Raw genomic sequence first — 22830 nt, 5'->3', positions numbered from 1 at the left:
GCAGGGCAGGGCAGGGCAGGGCCGCCGGGCTCCGCGCCGGGCGCCCCGCCGCCCCCCCGCGCCGCCGGCAGGATGATCGGCGTCAACAGCATCAACAGCAGCGCGGGGCGCATGCGGTCCCGCTCCATGTGCTCGGTGCGCTACGGGCGCAACTACCGCGGCGTGGAGACCTTCTGCTACGGCTGGCCCCAGCGCTCCCGCACCCTCAAGCCGGTGCTCTACACCGACCTGGTGGTCAGCCGCATCCAGAGCCGCCGTAAGAAGAAGCCGGTAAGCGGCGGGTCGGGGGAGCGGGGAGCGCCGCGGAGGGATGCTCAGCGCCCTGCGCCCCGGCGGGGACATGGGCGGGTGGACATGCCCGGACAGTCGCCGTCCTGCCCGCTGCAAAAGCCTCAGCCCTAGTAAGGATGTAGCGAGCAGGCAGCCCCATCTCTGTCTCCTGCCTGCTTTCTGCGGAGCCGGGTCTCCACCATGCCCCCTCCGCCCGAGGGTCCCTGTCCCCAAGCCTGGATTTCTTCTCCCCGCCATCCCACCCCGATCACGGGAGTGGCGGAGCGCGGCAAGACCTGGGTGACATTGCGCCGCTTACAGTGGTCTGGCAGCAGTGCTTGCTCGAAAACATCGCTGCGAGAGGAATCCAGGACAGAGCCGTACCGCTGGGACCTGCCCTACGGCTTAGCATAAGTGACAGGCTCTGCGGGCTCGCTGCCAGGGGTTGCTCTGCGCCGTGCCCTGGCCAGCCCAGCCGGGGCAGCCTGGCACCCACCTGAGCGTCAGGGAGAGCCGCAAGGCAACGCGGAGGGGTAGCGCCGCAGCCCCGGCTCCCAGCCGAGCAGAGTTTGAGAGGAAGGAGTGGCTGGACAAAAAAGGTCTTTTTACTGCCAGGAGCTTGCTCGCTGGGAGCCGTCATCCGTTTTGGAGATTTAAGGCTGGTGCGCATCGGTCCTCGGTGGGAAGAAGCGAACCGGCTGTCTCTGGGCGGGTCGTGCCTCGGTCGGGCGCCTGCCTCGGGTGTAGTAGCGGGAGAAGAACGTTCACCAGCCCCCTCCTCGCAGGCAGGCTGGGGCAGAGCAGTCAGGGTTACCCCAGAGCTACTTGGGCTGCCCCCGTGGCCAAAACCAGCCCGGTGGGGCCGTCGGGGCCGTGCGAGCCGCGGCGCTGTCATAGCGCAGTACGGTCTGGGGGCAGCATTAAGTTGTGACGCACTCGGATGGAAACATGCAGTTGGGAGACGCTCGGTCGCTGCTTCCCGCGCTGAGGGGCTGCTCTGGGAAGGGTCTGTTGTCCTGGGGGTGATAGTTGCCTGGGCAAGGAGTGGCTTAAATATTTTGAAATAGGCTGATGCAGCTTACAATGTTACTGAGTCAAAAGTGTGGGGCCGGGATGGGTAGTTGTCACCTGCTGCCACCCATGACTGCAGCAGGGTGGAAGGTGATGCACAGGACATTGTCCCCGTGACAGCCCCTTCTATGGGAGAAAAAGTCTGTCCCTAAGTCAGTCTGCTCTGTGTGCACACAGGAACCCTTCTGCAGCAGAGGGGAGGGAGGGAAGGAGGAACATGGTGGGGTATATGCAGTAGGGCTGGTATGTGCCAGGTGATGAGTTGTTCTTGAGCATGGGTTGTGCATGCTGTGGAGGTGCAGGAGGTGTGGGCTGGGGGTGGGGGACCTGCCAAGGTGAATTAGGGACCCAACATAGGTACAGTTCTGACATACAGCCCTGATCTGACCCTGCTGTTTGGATCAGTGCAGCTGGGACGTCTGCATGCCTGGGGGACCTCACAGAGCTTTGTGGCTGGATGTAGCAAAGATATTTTGCTAAGATAAAGTTGGGGACAGCCAGCAATTGAGCTTTCATATTTAAATGCTGTCAGTCAGAGAGAGAGGTAGAACGACTGCAGGGAGGGTGCTTGGTGGCTGTGAAGTCTGTCATGAATGTCATGAACCCATGGCTAGTCACAGGGCTGACAAAGAGAAAGGGGAGCCTTGGTATGCACCTTGCTGCATGGAGAGCTGAGCACTGTGTTTAGCAGAGGAACAAGCAGACTGGAAAGGGGATGTATCCATAAGAGTTATGATGCATAAAAGAAGCACTCCAGAAAGGGTTAAAGCCCTCGTCCAGATGCTGAAATTCCTGCCTCAACCTTCATCTGTTACTTGACTGCTGGGCTACAGCCCTCAGTGCAGTCCCATGCCAAAGCTGTGTTCAGGCCAGCTTGTTGCTCAGCTCCACAGACGATCACTGGATCTTGCCTCTGGTCTGTTCTGAGCTGAGGAGCTGAAGGCGGGTGTCTTCTCCCCACGCTGCTTATGTAGGCTGTGCCCAGCATGGCTGGGCTAGAACATCAGAGCCACCTGCCTCTGCCAGTGCAGCCCCTCAACTGTCCTTGAGACATTTGGTAGAGCAGGACACACAGGCAGCCTCTCGGCCTGCTTTTGGGAGGGAAAGCACCAAAGAAAGTTGTTGATTCAGTTAGAAATCCCCCTGGGACAGTACATTCCTAGGTCTCTTCAGCGTTGCGCATGTCTAGGGCAGAGCTGGCTGATTGGCCTGGCACGCTGCAACGGTGAGCTCATAACCCAGCGATGGCAAAAAACCCCAACCATGCCTGGGGTCATCATCCACACTGGCATGTGGCCAGTGCCCAGCTTTCTCTTGGGTAGTACTTGCAAGCTCAAAGATGCCTAAGAGTTGCTGTGCTTTTGGCCCAGGGGAAATTAACCCACAGAGGAAAGAGAATCTAGAGAAAGGCAGGTGCTGAGCGATGAATCCGGTGTCTCTGGTCTCTGCTGACGTGGCTGTGAGTTGGGCTTCAGGAACCTGCGTCACCTGCGCTTCCCCAGCATAGAAACGATCTATGCACCAGAATTGTGTGGACTGACAGGCAGTGGCTCTGCTATGGGACTAGAACAGCAGGGTGGGCTTTGTGGCTGGAATGCATCTCCTCAGCTAGGACTTGGGCTGAGTCCACCAGCTTTGTACCTGAGATTGATTTTGGTTGGGGCTGGTGTTTAGCCAAGCAGAATTTTGGCAGGTTTTAAGAATAGATGTAAAGCTCCGTGTTGCCTTCTCAATCACACAGTTTTCCTGTTTGCCTCTCACTGTCTCCTTGTACAGAAGTGTTGAGCAGCCCCTGCTTCCTGTCTCTGAGTGGTACTTGCAGACCCTGCTGGTAATGGGCTTGGTGAGATGCTCTTGGGGCTGGTAGCAGGGCAGCTGGAGCCTTTTGAAGCCATAAGGCAGTTCAGCCTTTGAAGTATTCAGCCAGAGTCCCAGGGCCCAGGTTTTTGTAACGCAGTATTCTTCTAGGCTGTTACCCAGCACTGTGCCATCCCAAATTGCTCCTTGAGCATCTTCTTCTGTTGGCTTATTCACTCATCATTTAGCAGCAATCCTTCTGCAAGCCCTGCACAGGGCTGGGGTCCTCTCCAGCCCTCCAAAACCCGTGCCTAGCTGGCTCACATCTCCCTTCCTTGGGGCAGGGAGCTGACACTTCTGTGTATCACCAATGAGCCAGATGGAAGCCAAGCCACGTGTGCCATTCTACCCACTCTTTCTGAGGTGCTTTTATGCTGTTTACAGTGCCCACTACTCTGCCATTTTTTTTAGTCTCCTTTTGTGCCTGTTGGTTCTCGGTATTTTTCAGCTGCATCCCTGACAGTAATATCCCTTCCCTTCTGTTTCCCATAGTGACTCCTTGTCATCTACATTTCTCTGAGATCCTGCTTATCCCCCTGCTCTGCTCCCAGATTATGTTCTGCAGGGCTTTGGATTGCTTTTTTCCTCCCAGATTCTTCTCTAAGTCTCTTTGCTCCTCTGGCTGCCTTGCTGCCAGCCCACTGGTCGGTACCTCCTGCTCACAAGTTAGCATCCTGCCCCTCTGGCACTGGGACTGCCTGAATGGGTCTGGGATCAAATCTTCTCTCAGGCTCTGAGGCCATTACCTCTTTATAGGTCTCCTGTCTTCCCAGGAGAGAACTGAACCCTACTTTCTGCCTGCTAGATTGAGACAATCCTTTCCTCCTCTGAGAAACAAGCTGGTGCTATGCCAGCATTTCCCCAGCGGGAAAGTGTGGAAGGAGCTGGGTTCCCACTCCATCCTGGCTGCTGTGCCTCTTGGGAGTGATGGATGTCCCTTCCCCAGACACCGCTGGGGCTGTCTGCTGGCCAGCATTCCCGGGCCCCTGCACTCCTCCAGCTGTACTTTCTCAGCCACCAGCAAGATTTCTCAGCAGCAGTCTTCGGCCCAGTGATGGATGTTGACAGCTGCATGAACAGCCTGTGCAAGACTCGATTATTTTCCTTCAAGGATGATGCCTTCCAGATCTTGCTCTGAAGCCCTCTGTGAGCACTGTATTGAAACCCTCTCTGGAGCCTCCCTGACTGCAGAGCTGTGCTGAGCACTGCTGGCTTGCACCCAGCTAAACTGGACAAACACTTGGAAGTGGGGCCCTGGAGTATCCTGCTGCAGGCAGGCTTAGCTTGTTCCTGTGCAGAAATACAGGCAGCTGACCCTGCCTTGCTCAGATGGGTGTTGTTTGGGTCTCCAAGGAGGGAGAAATGTTTGGAGGTGCTGGGGAGGGGGTAGAGACAGGCCACAGCCACTCCAAGCTCCTGCCTTGACCAGCCAAGAGGACAAGGTCCTCTGAGGGCCTCATGAAGGACAGCATGCTAGGGCCTCTGCCAGGGCAGGGCCAGCAGTGCTGAAGTCTCTCACCAAGTGTGCTCCTGTGGGAGCAATGCATTGCTGGGGAGTGCTGGGTGCTGCCATGAGCTGGTCTCTTGTGGCATGGAGCTTCTGGAGGCCCTGGAGCAAGCTGAGGTTCCACTGAGCAGGGTGAAGGCATGCAGCAATGAAGTATGTCCTAAAAGCTTGCTCTCCTTGGGCTCAGGCCTCCTGAAGGCTGTCATTTTTACCAGCCTGAAACACCTTGGGATAGGGAGAAACAGCTCTCCCAAGCACTTGGAAATATTAGGTATGCCTCACCATTATGCTGCTAACACTGTGGCACTGTCACGGGCCGGTAGAGACAAAGGGTAGGAGAGGGCAAAATGCCAGGGCTATCCCCAGCAATTCTTTGGGGTGGGGAGGGGTTTGCCAATCCTGTGGTCCCCAGTACGAGTGTCTGTAACCTTAAATTGAGGTCAACTGGCTAGCCTAGCCAGGACAGATCTGGACTGGAACAAACTGGCATGGGGTTACCTTAACCTCTAGAGGCCCTGAGCCAGTCTGGCGTACCTCCTCTGTTCCCCAGAGCAGACCCCCAGCCTGGTGTCCTGCTGACCCCCCACTCTTCTCTCTGCAGGCGCTGTACAGCTCCATCAAGAACGAGAAGCTGCAGTGGGCCATGTGAGTACCCCTGCAGGGGATGCTGCTGCGTGGCTCTGGGTGGGCAGGGAATCCACCTAGCCCCAGAGGCTGCACAAGCCAGGATGCTGCTGGGCAGCTGCCCCTGTGAGGATGAGGGAAGGAGAGGGAGCTTGGGATGGGCTGGGGTGCAGGCAGTGTACCCCTGGCTGCCCTCAGCACTGCCATGGGGCCCCTTCTCCAGCGTGCTGGAGGAAAGCCACCTGAGGTTGGCTTCTTGCAGCTTCGGCCTGGGTTTGTGCCTTGCTGGATGTCCAGGGTGGGAATAGACAGGCTCTGGAGGTGCTGTGGCTGTGCTGGGGCCCCACAGGGTGCCTGCACCCTCGCCCACAGCTGCCATCTCCAGCAGCAGGAGCGGCAGCGCCTGCGCTGCAGGGATTAATCAGCCTGGTGCTACCCAGCGCTGAGCGATGCACTCGACCGCTGCCATGGAGACGCCGGCAGATGCTGAGGGGTTTAATTAGCAGCAAGCGGCTGAGGGAGTGGGGAGGCAGCAGCTCTGGGCTCCCACATCTTCCTGCGGCCGGGGGGAGCGGCACCGGTGCAGCCTGCCCATAGTGGGGGCCGTGACCCGGTGGGAGCGGGCTGCCTACATCCTGCACACACCTGTTCCTGCCCTTGGATGGTACTGCCGAGGCCTTCCTGCCACAGTCTCCCTGCACCCCTTTGCCTCTGGCTCTGAGCCCTGTAGTCTGGCTGCCACCCTTAAAATGTGGGGACCAGAGCCTGGGTCTCTCCTTTTAGGGGCAGTCCATTCTATACCCTCCTCCCTACCAGCTGGAGACCTGTGAGCCTGTATGCCGTGGGCTGGAGGGCTGTGGTAGTGCCAAGCCTTGGGGTACTGCTCCTCCATCACTTCTGGCTCATCAGCCTGGCTGGCATCTGTTGCACTCCTACCCAAAAAAAGGCTTCCCACTCCCTGGGGCAGGCAGGGGTCCCACCCTGAATCAGCAGCAAAAGCCCAGTGCCTTGTCTTTCAGGGGACCAGGCAGCACCTCAGCTGTGAGAGACAGGGGCATGGCTAGGTTTGGGATGCTCACCAGTGCTGATGGAAGACTGCTCATCCTGGCCTGCTGCTCCTGGCTTCCCTTTCAGAAGCCAGGCCTAAAAGTGGCACCGACCAGTGGGGAACTTGGTATTTCCTGTCCCCAGAAAGGTAACAAACTTTTTCCCCACCCAAATCTGATTGGCAGAGATGAAGAGGAGCTGAGAAAGTCCCTCTCGGAGCTGGCAGATCCCAACCCAAAGTCCATCAAGCGCATCAGCAGCTGCAGTAACCCCTTTCTGGACTTTTCCCAGGACGCCAGCATTGCCACTTACAAGCACGGGCTGTTAGTCCGCAAGATCCATGCCGATCCCGACTGCAAGAAAAGTAGGTGCCAGGGAAGCCCATGGGGGGCACTTGGGGCAAGAGGGCACCAGTGAACTCCAGAACCGAATGGGAAGCAGGGCAGGAGTCACTATGTGATGTCCGTCTGTAGCTTTATGCCAGCCTCCAGCATCAGTGCCCTGTCTGTCTGGCTGTGCCAGGCATAATTCAGCCCTCAGGCTGGGGAGCTGGAAAGCCTCTCCCTGCCCACAGCACTGGGAAAGGGGCAGACAGAGTGGTGGGGTGGGGTCTCTGGGGGTTGCAACCTGCCACAGGACTGTGTGGGTGAAGGGAAGTGTCCTGTGGTGTGATAGACAAGGTACACAGCGGGCTGCAGCTGGTTGGGCACTGCCAGGCACGTTCACCGTATTCCCCATAAAATCCCTCCTAAGCCCTGGCCATCTAATGCTGCCTAGAAGTGATTAGATGCAGCCGCCCTTCAAAGCCAGCATTACCTGGCAGGCAGCACTGCCTTGTCCCCATGCCCGAGCACGGAGGCAGTGGTGCAGCCGAGCACAAGCAGCGAGGCGGGGAGCACAGCGCTGGCCCCGGGAGGCAGCAGGGCCCCCCTGCCAGCAGCACCATCTGCCAGCCACGGGGCCTGCACGGGCTCAGGTGCGCAGGGACAGTCCTGGCGTGCTGCCCGTCCCGGGGGTGGGGTGACGTGCGTCGTGGCAGGGCTGGCTGGAAGAGGGTGGGGGGTGGCTCTTCCCCCCCGCTCAGTTCTGATGCTGATGTCTGAGCTGCTCTCTCCTCCCCGGCAGCACCCCGAGGGAAGCGCGGCTGGAAGCCCTTCCACGCCATCCTGAAGGGAATGATTCTCTACCTGCAGAAGGTAGGCAGCAAGGCCACCCACATCCGCACCAGGGAGAGGGATTGTCCCCAGTCCAGGGAGACAGCAGTCTCCACAGCAGTGAGAGAGGACCTGCAGCACACAGCATTGCAAAGCCTCACCTAAGCAGACTCAGCAACCTCTATGCCTGAGCTGTTGCTTGGGGACCTGGTGGCATTCCTGTTTCCAGGGTGCTTGGGTACAGCTTGGGCAGTGAAAGGTGCTGCTAACTGAGAGCGCTGCGTGCGGGGGGCTTGGCTGGGAAGAGAAGGGCATCAGGGTCTTTCTCTGAGTGGAGGGTTGGGCTGCACATCCAGTTCCCTGCAGGAACACACACAGAGAACTGGGGGCAGTGGGGAACAGCCCCCTGTGCTGTTGCCAAGCCAATGTGCCTGGGTTGTGTAGCCTCTCTCCAGGGGTGTAGCATGAGCTGGAAGCAGAGTCCACAGCTGCCTGGTGAAGGGTGATCTCCAAGCCCTGCCACAGCCAGCACTAGTCTGCAGTTTCTGAAACCTCAAGCTGACTCATGGTGGGGTGCATCCCTGAGCTGGCTCTGAAACACCCCATGATTTGCAGGAGGAGTATAAGCCAGGGAAGGCACTGGCAGAAGAGGAACTGAAGAATGCTATTAGCATCCACCATTCGCTTGCCACACGGGCATCTGACTACAGCAAGCGACCCAATGTCTTCTACCTCAGGACAGCTGACTGGAGGGTCTTCCTTTTCCAAGCACAGTGAGTCCTTCAGGATCCCTGGCTGGGCCCCATGCTGGGGCACAGAAGCTCCCCTGACTTGAGTTGAGGGTGGGATGGGGCTTAGGGCCACCTTGTTCTCGCCTGTCCTGGCCCTTTCTGGAAGGAGAGAGACCTGGTATCAGTGCTGAGCTTTGCCCAGCTCCTCTTTTTCCTACCCTGCTGGGCTCAAGTTGGCTGTGGGTAGAGTCCCAGGTGCCATGGCTGGCCAGGGCCAAGCCTGGGGGACTCAGACCTTGTCTGTGGAGCATATCCCTGTCTTTGATAAAGATAGGCCATGTGTATTTTGGCCTTTTTTCTCAGGAACCCCGAACAGATGCACTCGTGGATCACGCGCATCAACGTGGTGGCAGCCATGTTCTCTGCGCCCCCCTTCCCCGCAGCCATCGGCTCCCAGAAGAAGTTCAGCCGCCCGCTGCTGCCCAGCTCCTGCACCAGGCTGTCTCAGGTGGGCCACAGCACGGCGGAATGGTGAGCCTGGGACAAACCCCTGGATCTGCCAGTGGCACATTTCCCTCTGGAGGGATCTGTGTGGTGCCAAGCACCCAAGCTGCCTCCCCAGTGAGGTGAAGGGCTAAGAGGGAGACAGAGAAAAGGGGTACTGAGGCTGGGGGCAGACAGTGAGAGCTTGTTCCTTGCAGTGGGGCTGGAGTAAGGTGATGGTCAGACCATGGAGGAGAAAGTGGTCCCACATCACGGCTTGCAAGGTCCTGCTAGGGACCTTGAAAGGCAACTGACTAGAGGGATTAGCTGGCACTCGTGCATACCAGGGCAGTTATTCATAGAGCAGAAAGGATTTAAAAAAAAACACCAGCCTAGTTTTAGAGGGATTAAATTCTGCTTGAAGACTGCAGTCAGCCCCCCTATGAGGTGAGAGCAGATTTCCCCCAAGAGCCTGTGATTTTGCCTGCCATTAAAAAAAAAAAAAAAAAAATCAAACCCAGCAGCAGAAGCTGAGATCCTGGCTGCTCCTAGAAGGGGAAAAACCTGTTCTGTCCCTGGCCATCTCACACTAACAGGGGGACGGAGCAGGGCACTGACATGGTGCCACCCTTCCCCAGGAGGAGCAGGTGAAGAACCATGAGACCAAGTTCAAGACAATGTCAGCGGAGCTGCTGGAGCATCGTTCCTCACTGCCTGAGAAGAAGGTGAAAGGCAAGGAGTACGAGGAGCTAAAGCAGAAGGAAGAGTACCTGGAATTTGAGGTAAGCTGGAAGATGTCCCCCTCTGCCCTCAGGTCCTCTGCCCCTTTCTGTTTGGCCTTCCTCAGTGATGGGACTAATCCATCCCATCAGCTGAATTACACTGCCACTGCCGTGGTCTAGGACCACGAGCATTCCTCTGCCCCGAGATGCTGGCTGGGTTGGAGGGGCCATGAGCATCCCCCGCTGCAGGGATGCTGGCCATAGGACAGTACCCAGCTTGCCAACCTCTCTCTCTCTGCTGCACTGTGCTCCTCAGAAATCCCGCTATGGCACCTATGCCATGCTGCTGCGGGCCAAGCTGAAGGCTGGCTCCGAGGACCTGGCAGCATTTGAGTCCACCCTCTTTGACACAGTGGGTGGGGAGGACGATGGCCTGAAAAAGTCCCGCTCCAGCCCCTCACTCAACGCAGAGCCCTCCAGCACGAGCACCAAGGTGAAGCGCAACGTCTCAGAGCGCACCGGCCGCCAGCCCTCTGGCCACCCCCAGAAGTCGTAAGTGTGGGGTCTCAGCTGCCTGCACTGCAGCTCTGTTCCTGTTCCCCCGGCACGGGGGCGGAGGCCGTGTGCCTGCCGAGACCCTGCATGTGTCCGTCTGTCTGCGGCACGAGCTGGAGGGGGTGACAGCCCTTCTGCAGCCGCCAGCACCAGCCGTGCAGGGCCGTGGCCCCTCCACCGGAGACAGTGGCAGAGCAGGATGGCACCCAGTCCTTGCCTGCAGGAGCTGCCTGGCCCCATCAGACCTGTTCTGCCCCTCCTCGTCCTGCACTTGGCTGCAGGACCTAGTCTTGCTGCCGTGGGGAGAGGGAGAAACTGAAACCTACCCGCTGGGCTCAATTCTTCAATGGCTTAAAAAAAAAAAGACAAATGCAGGAAAACAAAGCCAGCGGCCGCTTCTCCAGCTCCATCGTGCCATGGGGGTAGATGGGCGGGGGCCAGCCCTAGACTGTCCCCTCTCCTAGGGCTGGTGGCCAGGGTTGCCCTGGTCCCTTCCCTGCCACCTCAGTCACCTCTGCACCCTCCCCGCTTTCTTACAACTTTTGAACCGTTTTTGTGATACAGTTTTGCACTTTTTAGTACCAGATCAAGCTGACCATCAGGAAGGTTTTTTTTTTGGGGCTACTTTTGATGCTTTATGGGAACTGTTTAAAAAAAAAAAAAACACAAACCCAGCCATATCTTGTAGGCAGTGCACTCTGAGGGAAAGAGGTTTTTAAAAGGACTCAGGGGGCGATCCAGCTCCCCACGCCCCCGCCCTACAGCAAGCTGAGCGTGGGCTACTGTGTGTACTGCTGCTGCCTGCTCCCCAGCTCCACTTCAGCACCAGCAACCCTTTGGGGAGACAGCCCTGTGGCTGCCAGTTCCAAGGAGGCAGCCTTGAGATGGCAGCACCTATAGCTGCACGTGTGGCTGCATGGGAGGCTGATGCACCGGTGCTTCATGACCCCCATTTTCCACCACCCACTGCTGGCAGCTTGGACTGGCCCTGTTTGCAGCAACCTGGGTATGAGCATCGTACCCAGGGCATGGTGGGCAGCAGCGTGTAAGTACTTGCCATGGAGTGGTGACCCCTGGAGCCAGGGTTGATATGGGGGTCCCCCTGCCCTACGGGTCCCGTACAGGCTGGAGCCAGCTTTTCTTCCCATCTCTTTTCCAATGCATGACTGGGGCCTCAGAGGCTACCAGCAAAGCCTGGTCTGTAGTGCTGCAGTCCTCATGCTGCAGCAGCACTGGTGCAGCCCCTTCCTCAGCAACAGGCTCCCTCCTTGCCAGCATGAGGGGCAGGCTGGGGCAGCCCTCCCCACTCCAGAGTGGGCTGAAGGATGCTTGTCTAGAGCAAGGTGTAAGTGACGGAGCATGGCTGCAGGATTGTCCAAAAAGGGATCCAGGCACAGTGAAGGGCTGTGACCAGGGGCTGACACACGCAGTTCTCAGCCGCCTGGCTGGTTTCAGCACTGACTTTGCGAATGTGTCAAAACTTTTTATTCTGCTCTTTTGAGTCTATTGCAAAAAAAAAAAACAAACAAACCCACCCTTGCCCCAGGTGGCTTGGGAGGTGGTGGGGAAAAAAAAAACCTTTGTACAGCTTCTTCTCTCAGTTACTGAAGTAAAACTCGCTCTTCACTTCTTGGGTGTGCTGTGGTTTCTTCCCCATGGCTGAGGACAGCCCCAGCACCAAGGGATGCTGAGGAGGGGCTGGCAGCTGTCTCCTTGCTGCCAGACTTGAGACCCAGTCAGGGTTCAGGGGGTTTAGTGCCCAGCTCACTGCTGGGGCTGGAGAGAGGGAGGGCAAAGACTAATGGAACCTGTGTCCTTTTATTCGGAAGAGAAACCATTAAATAAAAGCAGAGACGGGCAGGAGCCAGCTGCATCCCATCCCCCTGAGTCCAGGAGCTGGACCCCTAGTCCAGAAGGCACTTGTGTGGGTAAGGCAGAGGGCAGTGTAGCTCCCTGTGTGGTCATAGGGGCTGCTGGCTGGCTCCTCAGTGCACCTGTGGCTGCTGGCTGGGGGGCAGCTCGCCCCCCGGCTTCAGGGCTAGCGTGGGCGCCTGCTCCTCCTCCACGGACTCACTGCCGTAGGCACTGTCTTCCTTCAGCTCTGCAAAGCAATCCCCGGCTGCTCTTAGTGATGGGGCAACGGGAGGGGCAGCAGAGACACTCCCTGCCCACCAGCCCCAGCCCTCACTCTGTACCTGTGCTTTGCAGCTTCTCCAGTGCCTCGGTTTTGTGGAGCATCCTCACGGCGTTGTGGAGCCCCATGGAGTCCAGTGCCTCCAGCAGTCCCCCCAGGCTGCCACCTGCCAGCTGCAGAGAGAGGGCACTGAGTAGGGCTGATGGCCAGAGAGGCAGAGGGGACAGAGGCACCGCAACCAGACACTGACCTCGTAACTGCGCAGGAGGCTGACGCTGGGCGAGGGCGTGTCCTTGTATGTCTCCACAAGGCTGCACAGCCCCAGGCGCTTGGCCAGCTCGATCCAGTCTGACCCACTGCAGTCCTGGTTCAGCAGCTGCTCCAGCCCCTGCAGTGCCTCACTGTCCAGTGACAGGACCTTCCCTGTGCCAAAGAGGTGCCCCCATCACAGGCTGCCCATCCTTGCTGCCGGGAGGGTGTTACCCTGCCTAGGTGTGGTGCTGCCGAGTTGGGGGGTGGGGGCGGGAGGGGCTGCTCACCTGGCTGGGGGGCAGTGGGCAGTCGTGCCTCGGGCCCCTGCTGGGAGGCCTGCAGCAGGATCTCCCGCACCTGCAGACAGACATGGATGTCAGTCTTCCAAAGCACTGCCCACATCCCCCATTGCCTCCTCACACCTCGGATCTCTGCAGGACACAGAGGAGCACAGGCATCCTCACAGGAGCATCTCCTGGAACTCTGCTCCATCCATGCCACGGCCTGCACAAAAACTTTCCCAGTGAGTTTGTCCCCACTGCGCCACACACCTTCTGGCTCCGAGTCAGGTCCAGGGACGTGTGGCAGCGGCGCTGCCTGTGCCCTGCCTGCCAGTGCCCCTGTGTGGAGAGCCTGGAGCTGGTGCTGTGCTCAGCAGCCAGGGCTGGCTCCCCCAGATCCATGGCCAGCTCCTGCTCCTCAGGATCAGTGTCTGTGTCGCTACTGGCCTCTGACGAGGATAGGCTCATGGGCTCATCATTCTCACACAGAACATCTGCCCCTGTCGGGAAAGGGTGGCATGAGCCAGGCCCACGGGTCTGACCTTGTGCCTGGCACCAGCCAGCACAGGCAGCGAGAGCTGTGGGGAGGGAAGGAAGAAGGGCAGTGCCTTACCAGCTTTAAGAAGCAGTTTGGTGAGGGTGGGGGAGCCCAGGCCAGCAGCCAAGTGCAGGGGAGTGTTCCCGGCGAAAGTCCGGCTGTTGATGTCTGCTCCCAGCTAAGAAAGGTGTGAGACCATGAGGATGATCTGCCTGGGCACTGCTCCTCCTACAACCCAAGGCCTCAGGGGAGCCTCCACTTCTGCCAGGAGCCTGTAGGAGGCTGCACCCCATCCCTGTCCCACAGCCACCACTACACCAGCTGCTCCATACCTTCTTCACTAGGTGGGTGGCCATGTTCAGGTTCTCCATCTCCACAGCCAGGTGCAGTGGGGTCCTCCCACTTTGCCTCTCCACTGCATTCACATCTGCCCCTGTCCTGACCAGCAGGTCCAGGCAAGCCAAACTCTTTGCCTTCACAGCCAAATGCACAGGCAGGAGGCCTGCAAGATGGGGATAGGCTCAGCAGCCTTCTGGTCAAGTCCATGATGGCACCACCGGGGTACTGCCCATCACCCCTGAGCCACACTCACCATGGAAATTGGGCAGGCGGAGCAGATAAGGGGCAGCTGAGCCCAGGTGAGCCAGCAGCGTCCTCAGCATCTCTTCATCGCCAGCCTGGAGTGCCAGGTGCAGCAGGGAATTGCCATAGCGGTCCAGCAAGGTTGGGTCGGCACGGGCTTGCAGCAGGAGCTGGACCACTTGGGGCTGCTTGGTGATGACTGCCAGATGCAGTGGTGTCTGCAGGACAGCAGCACTTCCTCAACAGCGCTCACAAAAGGAGCCAAGTCCTGCACCACCATTCTCTCCAGCAGCTGCAACTTGTTCAGATCTGCAGCCTCCCCTCAGCAGGAGCAGCTACAGGAGCCCCCAGGGTTGGAAAATAGGAGAGAGGAACTACTCCCAGATAGAGGAGAACTGGCTGCTCTAAAAAACACGTACCTGTTGCAGGTTATTGGAGATGTTGATGATCTGCTGGCTGGGGATGCTAACAATGACGTCGATCAGCTGCTTGATCACAGCTGTCTGTTCATGGATAATAGCGAGGTGCAAAGGCCTGTAGAGAGAGTGGAACGGCCCCTAGCTCAGCTCCATAATTCTCCAGGTACTCCCTGCTGTCCTCAGAGCCCCCATAATGACTCTGACAGACAACAAGACCACCCTGCTCTCCCTTCAAACCCCTCGCATGCTCACGTGTCTCCGTTCTCATCCTGTGACGCGGCCAGGTGCCTCTGGACTGCCAGCAGCATGCGGGGGTCGGCGGTGACCGAGTAGTCGAGCAGGGCATGGGCATTGCGACGGGCTAACGCCAGCATCCACAGCTGGCACAGCTGGGCTGGGGGGCAAAGCAGGATGTCACCTCCAGGAGCAGCAGCCCCATCCACCCTTTGGCATCCACCAGGTGTGGAGAGCGGCACACAACCCCAAAAGGTCCCCACTCCATGCCTCCTCTCCTGTGCAATGTGCCCAAGCCCTCCCTCAAGCTCAGCTCCTCCTACCGTGCTTCTGCAGCTCCTTGCAGTACGTGCTTTCTTCTGCAGGTGCCTGCCTGTCGCTCCCAGGCCCCTCTGCCTCGGGGCCCTTCATCTGCACACCCCCCTGGTAGCTCCCCACTGGGTGGGGGCCGGGAGAGTAGATGCTGTTGTAGGTCAGCCCAGAGGAGTACGGGAAGCTGAGGTTCCCACCTGTGGGGCAAGGTGGAGGATGGGTGAGCAGAAGGAAGCCCCCAGGGCCAGACCTCAGCCATCTGACAGAGGAGGAAGAGGCATCACCACTCACCTCCTCCAGAGCCAAAGCCCCCGGCCCCCCCACCGGCCCCCCCCATGTGCGAGCCACCGCCAAAGTGCTGAGGAAACTGAGGCAGGACTTTCTTGCGCTTCCTCTCCACTTCTTCCTTATCTGTGGGGAGACAGGGGCAGCAGGGTGAGAGGCAGCCCCAGCAGCAGGGGACATGCCAGCCTGCCTGGGTGGTGCTCACCTTCCACCACTGGGTAGTAGGTGAACTGCTTGGAGTCACTCACATCCCCTCCCCGCTTCCGCTTCAGCTGCAGGAAGACGGTGACAGGACGGTCGATCTTGGGCTTGTGGTAGGGGGGTGTGCGGAAGACAATGGCATACTGTGGGCAGGACATGATGGACGTGAGGTTCTGCTCATCCCTGAAGCTGGGGACAGGGCTGCCTCACCCCACAAGGCAGTCATCTGCCTTGAAGCACAACAGGACACTCCCCACATCCCCTGTACCTGCTTGTGCACATCTGTAGGAGAAAAGTCACCAAAGGCCTGCCAGCCATTCTCATCATCCTCGTAGAAACGCACCTCAATGTCATCTGGGGAGAGAAGTGGCACTGGCACCGCCTGTGTCCTTGCCCCAAACAGGCTCCAAGGACAAAGACCCCGAACCACCCAGGGGCCCCTGATCTCTTCTGCTACAGCCCCTCCAGAAGGTTTCACCTGGAGAGAATTGCTTTACCTTTCTGAACTTTATCACACAGCAAGTAGACTTCATCTCCTCCCCGCACGGAGCCTGCTGTCTTATCCATCCGTGAGATCTTCAGGTTGGAAGCTCCAGGGGACTCTGCAGATCAAGAGGTGTTGGGAGTGACTGTGCAGAAGTCCTTACCCCCTCCTGCCCCATCTCTTTCCTGGACTGGCCCCACACTCACTGCTGTCATGGATGGGGTCTGAGATGACAGGCTGGAGAGCCAGCGTGAAGTTCCCACTGCTGTCACGGAGGTAGGCGGTGAAGCGCAACCGCACAATGCTCAGGTCCATCACCTTCTTCAGCTCCTTGGCCTCCAGCTCGATCTCACGCAGCTCCACTTCTGCCAGGGCAGGGGGACAAACTGTCAGGCTGTATGAGGGGACAGTGCTCCAGCTCCTCCTCCTACCCAGCCCAGCCCCACGCTAAGCCCAGCCCCCAGCTGTCAGCCCACAGTGCCGAGGCCCACTGAGTCCCCAGGCTGCCCTCACCCGTCAGCAGACGGCTCCTGTTGCGCATCTTCTGCTGCTTCAGCTTTTCCTTCATGATCTCCATCATATTCTTCTTGGTGACATGGAGCACACCCAGGTTGCTGAACCTGGAGAAGAGGGAGCCTGCTGGGATCTGGAAACATCAAGGCCAGGAGCAGCAAGCCCAAAGGGGCACATACTCCTGCACCCGGGAAGGTCCTGAGCATAGAGCAGTGCCACTCAGGCAGCAGGAAATCGTGTGTGTGCAGCAGAAGAGGAGCAACGGCAGAGGAGGGAAAGGAGCCCCAGAAAGTCTGGGCTCCCAGAGCTGACAAGTCCAGGGGGCTGTCAAAGACAAGAGGAGTGAAGGCCAGTGAGATACAAATGGTACTGAGCTGAGCCAGAGAAGGATATGTAAGAGCAACTGCAGCAGTGGCAGAATAACCCTGTGACTCAGGCTGACTTCAGAAGTCATCTGCAAAGCTGGGGAGCTGCAACCTGAAGGACAGAAACTCAAAATAAGCTGTGTATGTCAAAACCCAGAGACAGGCAAGATGCTCAGGGGACAGAGTTGCAACAATGAACGACACACGCCTGACCTCATCCAGCATACCCAGCTTCAGGGTGCACTAAACCCTATCTTCTCCCCATCTCAAAAGCTGCAGGCAGCACCCACAGCAACCTCACATAGGCAAGAGGTCACCCTGAGTCCTCCTTGCACATACTGAGCAGTCATGTCCTTGGGTCCCACGATTGTGACACAGTTGCCGGCCTCGTTGCACTGCTTGCCCACCAGGCTGTGAGCATGTACACGGGGAGGGTCACTGTGCGTCACCAGGTCTACCTCGATCCGGGCCATCCCTGTGTAGTTACAGATCTGTAGGGAAGAGGGAGATGGGGGTCAGGTACCATAAGCCAGGAGCCTGAAGGATTCTCTACAAATCCCTGTTATTCCTCTCCATGGCCACCACCCTTCCTGCTGCAGCTCTCCCATCCCTCCAGCATCAGGAGACACACATGAGCTTATTAAAAATTTCCTGACCTCCCTTCAAGGCTCCCTCCTGATGCTCATGCACCTGGCTGAGGACACTGCTCCAACCCCTTCCCATGGCAGCTCACCTTGACAGTAGGATAGGTCTTGCGCCCCTTCTCACTGGACGCTCCCGGCAGCCCCCCATGGGAAGGGCCCTCGCAGCCGTACCGGAATCGGAAACCCCGCTGTGGAGGCAGAGAGCAGGTCAGCCAAGGATGGCCAAAGCCTGATGCCATGAGAGCAGGAAGTGACAGTTACACCTGTCTTTACCTGGGTGACATCCTTACCTGCTTTGGCTGCTCAATAATGACAAGGTAGGGACCTTCCACTGGAGGACAGAAAGGAGAGGTACCAATGAGAAACATGGGATAACTAAAGTGCATGGTCTCACTAAGGATGCTGGAGGGATCAGCACTGAAGGTGATGTGACCCCTGTCTGTCCCATGGGGGTTCTCAGAGTCCCCAGACCCTGTACTGTCACAGCCCAGCTGAGAACAGCAGTCAGAGTAGCAAGAAGAGGAGAGGAGGGCCAGAGGATGCTCTGCCACTTGTGAAACAGGGACTCCCGGGAGGTCACAGCCCAACCTGGTAGTCCCTGGCAGACTGAGTAGTAGGGACAGATGGAACAAGCCCCATACTGGTGTCATGAGACAGGGATTTCCAGCCAGCCCACAGTGGGCCAGTAAGGACAAAGGCTGTGGTGCTTCTGGCAACTAAAAGGCATGAGTCAACCCGCTGGGAAACTCCACTGCAGCTGGGGACCCCTGTAAGGGTACAGCCAGAGGGGCCCTTACCTGTCTCCATCAGGGGCTCCTTCTGCTCCACCATGTGGGAGCCAAAACTGAAGTCATCATAGTCAATCCCATCCAGGCACTAGGTGATGGGAGGGAAGATGAGTGTGATGAGTGTGTTTGGGCTGGAATCACCCAACTACCCTGGACTGGTGATGGCAGTCTGGCACAGAACCCCAGCGGGGCAGGCACAGATCCCTGTCCCTCCCCGGGAAGAGAGGTGGGCAGGTGCAGACCCCTCGGTGCCCACCCCTGGAGGCTGACACAGACCCTCCCACCTCCCACCCCGGAAGCAGGCAAGGACCCCCACCTCCCACCCCACCCGTGCGGTCGGGCACTGCCCCCTGCCCAGCTCCGGGACCAGGCACCGACACCCCCCGGGCCGATCCGATCCGATCCGTGCCGCACTCACGGGTTGGAACTGCTCGTCCATGTCGGCGCGGGGCCGGCCGCCGGCCTGCGGGGAGAGGGGGGTTGAGCGGGGAGCGGGGCTGCAGGAAGGCACCGCCGCTCCGGAAAGTCCCTAGAAACCCCGCCGAGCCGGGAAATGACGGGACCGCGCGTCACCGCCCCGCCCCGCCCGGGGCACGGCCCGGCCCGGCCCGGCACAGGGGCCGCGGAACGCCAGGGTCGGGGCACGGGACTGGGGCCACGGAACGCCAGGGTCGGCCCGGCACGGCTCGGAGCGGGGCTCTGCTCGGCCCGGCTGCTCCTGCGCCCGCCGGCGGCCGCTCGGGGCAACAGGACGGGCTGTCCCGTCCTCGCCTGGGAATTTTGGACTCGGAGCCCCGGGCGGGCTGGAAATCCCGGAGCACTCCCGCCCGCCTCCCCCGGCCGTTCTCGCCCGGGCGCTGCCTGGCAACTCCGGGGCGCCAGATGTGCCGTGTTTTCCCCTCGGGAGTACGGAGGGATTTGCCCCACACCGTCTCCGGCCGCCTGTCCCGCTGCGGGTGCCCGTCCCCGCTGCGCTGCCATGAGCCCTTCCCCAGCCAGACCTGCAGTGCAGCACGGCTGAAAGCACCCGCCCGCGCCGTAAACCCCCGCAGAAACCCCTGGGTTCCCCAAGATCCCTACCCCACATCATCCCATCCTGCACAGGGATGTGTCTCCCGCACCGGGATGTCATCTCCAAGCCCCTATGGACTCAAACAGGAGTCGCCCCAAAGTGCAGTCCCCAAGCCCATGGCTCCCCCCGGACAAGGGAATCTCTCCAGCACACTGCAGAGGCAGCAGCCCCTTGCTAGGCACCCAAAGGAGTGCTTTCCCTCTCCCCAGTTTCAACTTACACAGCAACCCCTGCATCCTTCCCGCGGAGGTGGCCAGAGAGAGGCATTCGCTATCCATGTTCCCATTGCCTCCTTCCCACTGACTTCAAAATGGAAGCAGCCCCTGAGCTCCCTGTGGGAGCATCTCCCACTGCCCCAGCACTCAGCACTGGATGCTTCCCACTGACCCCAGCAAAGCACTGCCAGCAGCAGGAGCCCACAAGGCTCACACCCTCCTACTCACCGGGGAGGAAGAGGCTGGTCTCAGCAACCCGTTCAGGCCCAGCATCGCCAGAGACTGCCAGTACCACAGACAGGAGTTCCGCTGGGGTCCGCTCTGCCTCACCACAGAAAACCACCGGCGACTTCTAGCAAAGGGGCAGGACCAGGGAAGAGCCTACAGGCACGCTCCTCATTTCTTCTCACTAACCAATGAAAAGAAAAAAAAATCCCGTATCTGACTCCACAATGCCCTCACACTATGAATTTCTGAATCAGTGGTTGCTGCAGGTCTCACTCAGGGGATTTTGAGTGTGTGGGAGAAGAGGGGAAGGAAGGGGATTGTTCAATCCGTGCGTGACTCATATTCTTCAGAAGCTGAACAGAGCCTTTTCAAGGAGATTTTTCAGCCACTCAAGTCTTCCAAAGGGACTGTCCTGTGACCTCACGCCTGAGGTTTTTCCCGGTTGGCCTGCCATGGCCAAGCATGGAGATGCATTCCAGCCAGCTGTGTAGCCTGGGATGTGGGGTCTGTGGGACCTGCAAGTGCAGGGCAGGGTGCAAGGAGAAGGTAGAGATCCAGCACTGCAAAATGAAGTGGGAACCCTCCTCCTGTCATCCTGCAGGGGCTTCCGAAGGCCTAGGAACATGGACACAACCCTCTGCTGGTCTGTGGGAAGCAGCACAGACTGCCTGCTGTTGGGATTCCATTGATCATCCCACCTGGACAGCTTCAGCCTGCCACCACCAGTCAGCCACCCTATCTGCTGGGCACAGATCTTCCAGAGAGGTGAACAAAGGGACAAACAACCTTCCTCAGTGTGCTGGGAACAGCTGGCCACCCTACCCTCTGATCCTGGTGGGGGAGCCTAGGCCTGAAGCTGCTGGATAAGAACAGACTGTGCCCCTTGAATAGCACAACTCCCCTTCTCCAGTGGCATCAGCTCCTTCTCCTCTTGAGGGGTTTTCACAGCTCACTTGCTGCTGCCCAGAACACTTCCACTTGTTGCAGCAAACAGCATGACTAAAGAATGTTTTGGAGTCGTACCTGTGGCTCCCCATCCCACACAGCTCTGGCTCTCTCTGGAGGTTGCAGCTATATCCCTGCACCCTTGTGCAGTGTGTGCTGGAGGAAGCCCACCTTGCTTGCTGAGCAGAGATGGTCTCATCACCTGCTTCCTTGTTCCTGGAAAAGCAACCTCAGGCAACCTCAGACCTGCTGTCAGGTGAAGTGCTGCCTCCTGTGCCAAGCAGCATGCCTTTCTGGCCTCCAGGACTTGGGGTTTCCCTAGGAGTGCAGCATACGCCCCCACACATGCCAGAAGGGAACACATCTCTCCTTCCTCCATCAGTAGCATCCCCTGCTCTGTCTTCCCAACACGTCTGCCCTGAATCATGGGCTTGAACTGCAGACCCCATTTACTTGGCTACTTCCTCCCCATCTTCACACATTCCTAGGGTTCAGGAAGGATTCTCTAGGCATTGCTGGGAATGGGGGGAAAGAGCAGCAATCCAGCTGCAAGGCACTGCCCAGAGCAGCATCAGCTCCCTGCCCTGGAGTGCAGCACTGCCAGAGTACCCTTGCCAGATGGCACAGCCTCCCTGTGCCAGCCAGAGTGCTTCAATTAAGGGCCAGCCTTTGGCAAGCAGTGTGAGTTAAAGCCAGTGTTCCATGCCTGCAGCTCCTTGAACGTGACCTAGTAATGCAGGTGCTATTTTCTTTCTTCCCATGACAGTCGGCTGACTTGCAGAGCTGATGCCCTGCAGGCAGGAGGGAAACACACGTCAGCCTATCTGAGGCAGGAGTGTTTAGCAGCCATGGGAAAGGGTGCTCCAGAAATGCAGGAGGCAGCAAGAGTACAGCCCTGCTTTGAACTGTGCTGGTGTACAGCTGACATGTTCCAGCCACTCAGCTGGCTGCTCCTCTAACATACTCTTCCCTTCGCATTTTGATTTCCCTTGGGTCTGCTAACACCTGCAAACAATAGCCCTAAATAGTTGGCCTTGCTTTCTGCACAAATCCTGTGCTCTGCTCCATCCCTGGAGCCCCAACAGCTACTGGCAAGAGGCTGCTGAGTCTCTCATATTGTGTTCACAGTGACTTTGCTCTGAGACCCTTCCTGGAAACCAAGTCCTTGCCCAGCAAGCATGGATGAGAGAAATCCCCTTCCCCTGAAAGCTTTCAAAGCCTTCCCCTCCTGACAGCCTGCCTTTGAGCACTGAAGCCATTTGTGTATCTCTGCATAAAATGCCTTTATTCTCATTGTGGCTATCAAGTTGGTTTTGGGAAACCCCAGCCACCCACTGATCTTCTGGTTTTCTCCTCTAAGGGCCTGTAAATCAGCTCCTCTGCTGTTATGAACTATTAATCCAGCTGTATGCCCTTCAGCCCGGCGGGTTTGCTGTCTTTCTCCAGTTTCCCCTCTGTCCACAGTACCACTACCGTGTTAGTGCTCACGGCTCCATTTGGGCTACAGCTTGCCGAGCCTGTGGGCACGGATCTGATTCCCCTCGGAGCGGGCAGCAGGCCAGCCCTGCTCCAGCGCAGGCAGGGCTCAGGACGCAAGAGGGAGAGCTGCAGGATGGGGCAGAACCCACTGGCACCACAGAAAATAGGGAACTTCCCCACCGGCAGGGAAAAGGGTGTAACCGCCAGCGCTGGGACGTGCTGTCTCCTCTCTCCTCCAAGAGAGCAACTGTCTCTCCAACCTGGATCTTCCCAACAACCCCCACCCCAGCTGGCCGCACGGCCGGCCAGAGGCAACCAGGGACCGGCGTGGCTGCTGGAGCGAGAGCGAGCCCAGGACCCTCCCGCGGGGACGGGCAGCCCAAGCACAGGGATTTTAGACCTCGGGACCGCTCAACTCCCTTTCCCTGGGAACCGTTCTCCCGCTGGCGCGGGTAGCCCTGCCCGCCGCTGCTCGGGCGGGGCGCGTCCCCCCGGCACCCCCAGGACCCCCAGCCGGCCCGGCCGCTTACCTTCCTCCCAGCCGCAGCCCGGCCGCCGCGCCCGGCCGCGGTACCGGGAAAGTCCCGACCCGACTCCGCCTCCCGGGGCTTCCCGGACCCGGCTCCGCCCGGCACAGACAGCGGGAGGGCGGGCCAGGGACCCCCGACGGGACGGGCAACTCCAGGCTGCTGCATCCCGGCGACATCGCCTGTCCGCCACCTGGCTGGCACTCGGGTCAGGGAACGGAGCCCCGGGGTCATGGCTGTCCTCCGAGGGTGGGGACAGGACCCTGCACCCCATTCCCAAGGCCAGCTGCTATTCCAGCGGGGAAGGACCG

At 58.9% G+C, this 22830-nt stretch overlaps 2 protein-coding genes across 2 annotated transcripts in view; one reads left to right on the top strand and one right to left on the bottom strand.

Annotated features, from left to right (window-relative positions):
- The window catches only part of PSD (pleckstrin and Sec7 domain containing), a 43222-nt gene extending 31670 nt beyond the window's left edge, over window positions 1-11552 (top strand). The window contains exons 11-17 of the mRNA XM_041415412.1: window positions 5307-5350; window positions 6562-6740; window positions 7502-7572; window positions 8146-8303; window positions 8625-8769; window positions 9383-9526; window positions 9783-11552. Coding sequence (XP_041271346.1) covers window positions 5307-5350; window positions 6562-6740; window positions 7502-7572; window positions 8146-8303; window positions 8625-8769; window positions 9383-9526; window positions 9783-10022 — 981 coding nt within the window. The 3' untranslated portion in view covers window positions 10023-11552. The remainder of the gene's footprint in view (window positions 1-5306; window positions 5351-6561; window positions 6741-7501; window positions 7573-8145; window positions 8304-8624; window positions 8770-9382; window positions 9527-9782) is intronic.
- NFKB2 (nuclear factor kappa B subunit 2) lies at window positions 11492-22673 on the bottom strand. Its single transcript, XM_041415413.1, has 24 exons — window positions 22523-22673; window positions 19569-19749; window positions 18472-18516; window positions 18063-18141; window positions 17556-17596; window positions 17355-17453; window positions 16961-17112; window positions 16257-16363; window positions 15950-16108; window positions 15757-15861; window positions 15528-15613; window positions 15264-15402; window positions 15065-15184; window positions 14785-14970; window positions 14480-14621; window positions 14228-14342; window positions 13819-14026; window positions 13559-13728; window positions 13302-13404; window positions 12959-13188; window positions 12695-12764; window positions 12406-12578; window positions 12217-12328; window positions 11492-12122 (listed from the first exon to the last, which is right to left on the bottom strand). The coding sequence occupies exons 2-24, from the start codon at window positions 19611-19613 to the stop codon at window positions 12007-12009; spliced, it is 2802 nt and encodes a 933-aa protein (XP_041271347.1). The 5' UTR covers window positions 19614-19749; window positions 22523-22673; the 3' UTR covers window positions 11492-12006.
- Window positions 22674-22830: the final 157 nt, after the last annotated feature.

This window comes from Onychostruthus taczanowskii, unplaced genomic scaffold (assembly GCF_017590055.1).
Source record: "Onychostruthus taczanowskii isolate IOZ18803 unplaced genomic scaffold, ASM1759005v1 scaffold5, whole genome shotgun sequence".
NCBI classification, from domain to species: Eukaryota; Metazoa; Chordata; class Aves; order Passeriformes; family Passeridae; genus Onychostruthus; species Onychostruthus taczanowskii.
This window is presented reverse-complemented; position numbering and strand designations above follow the sequence as displayed.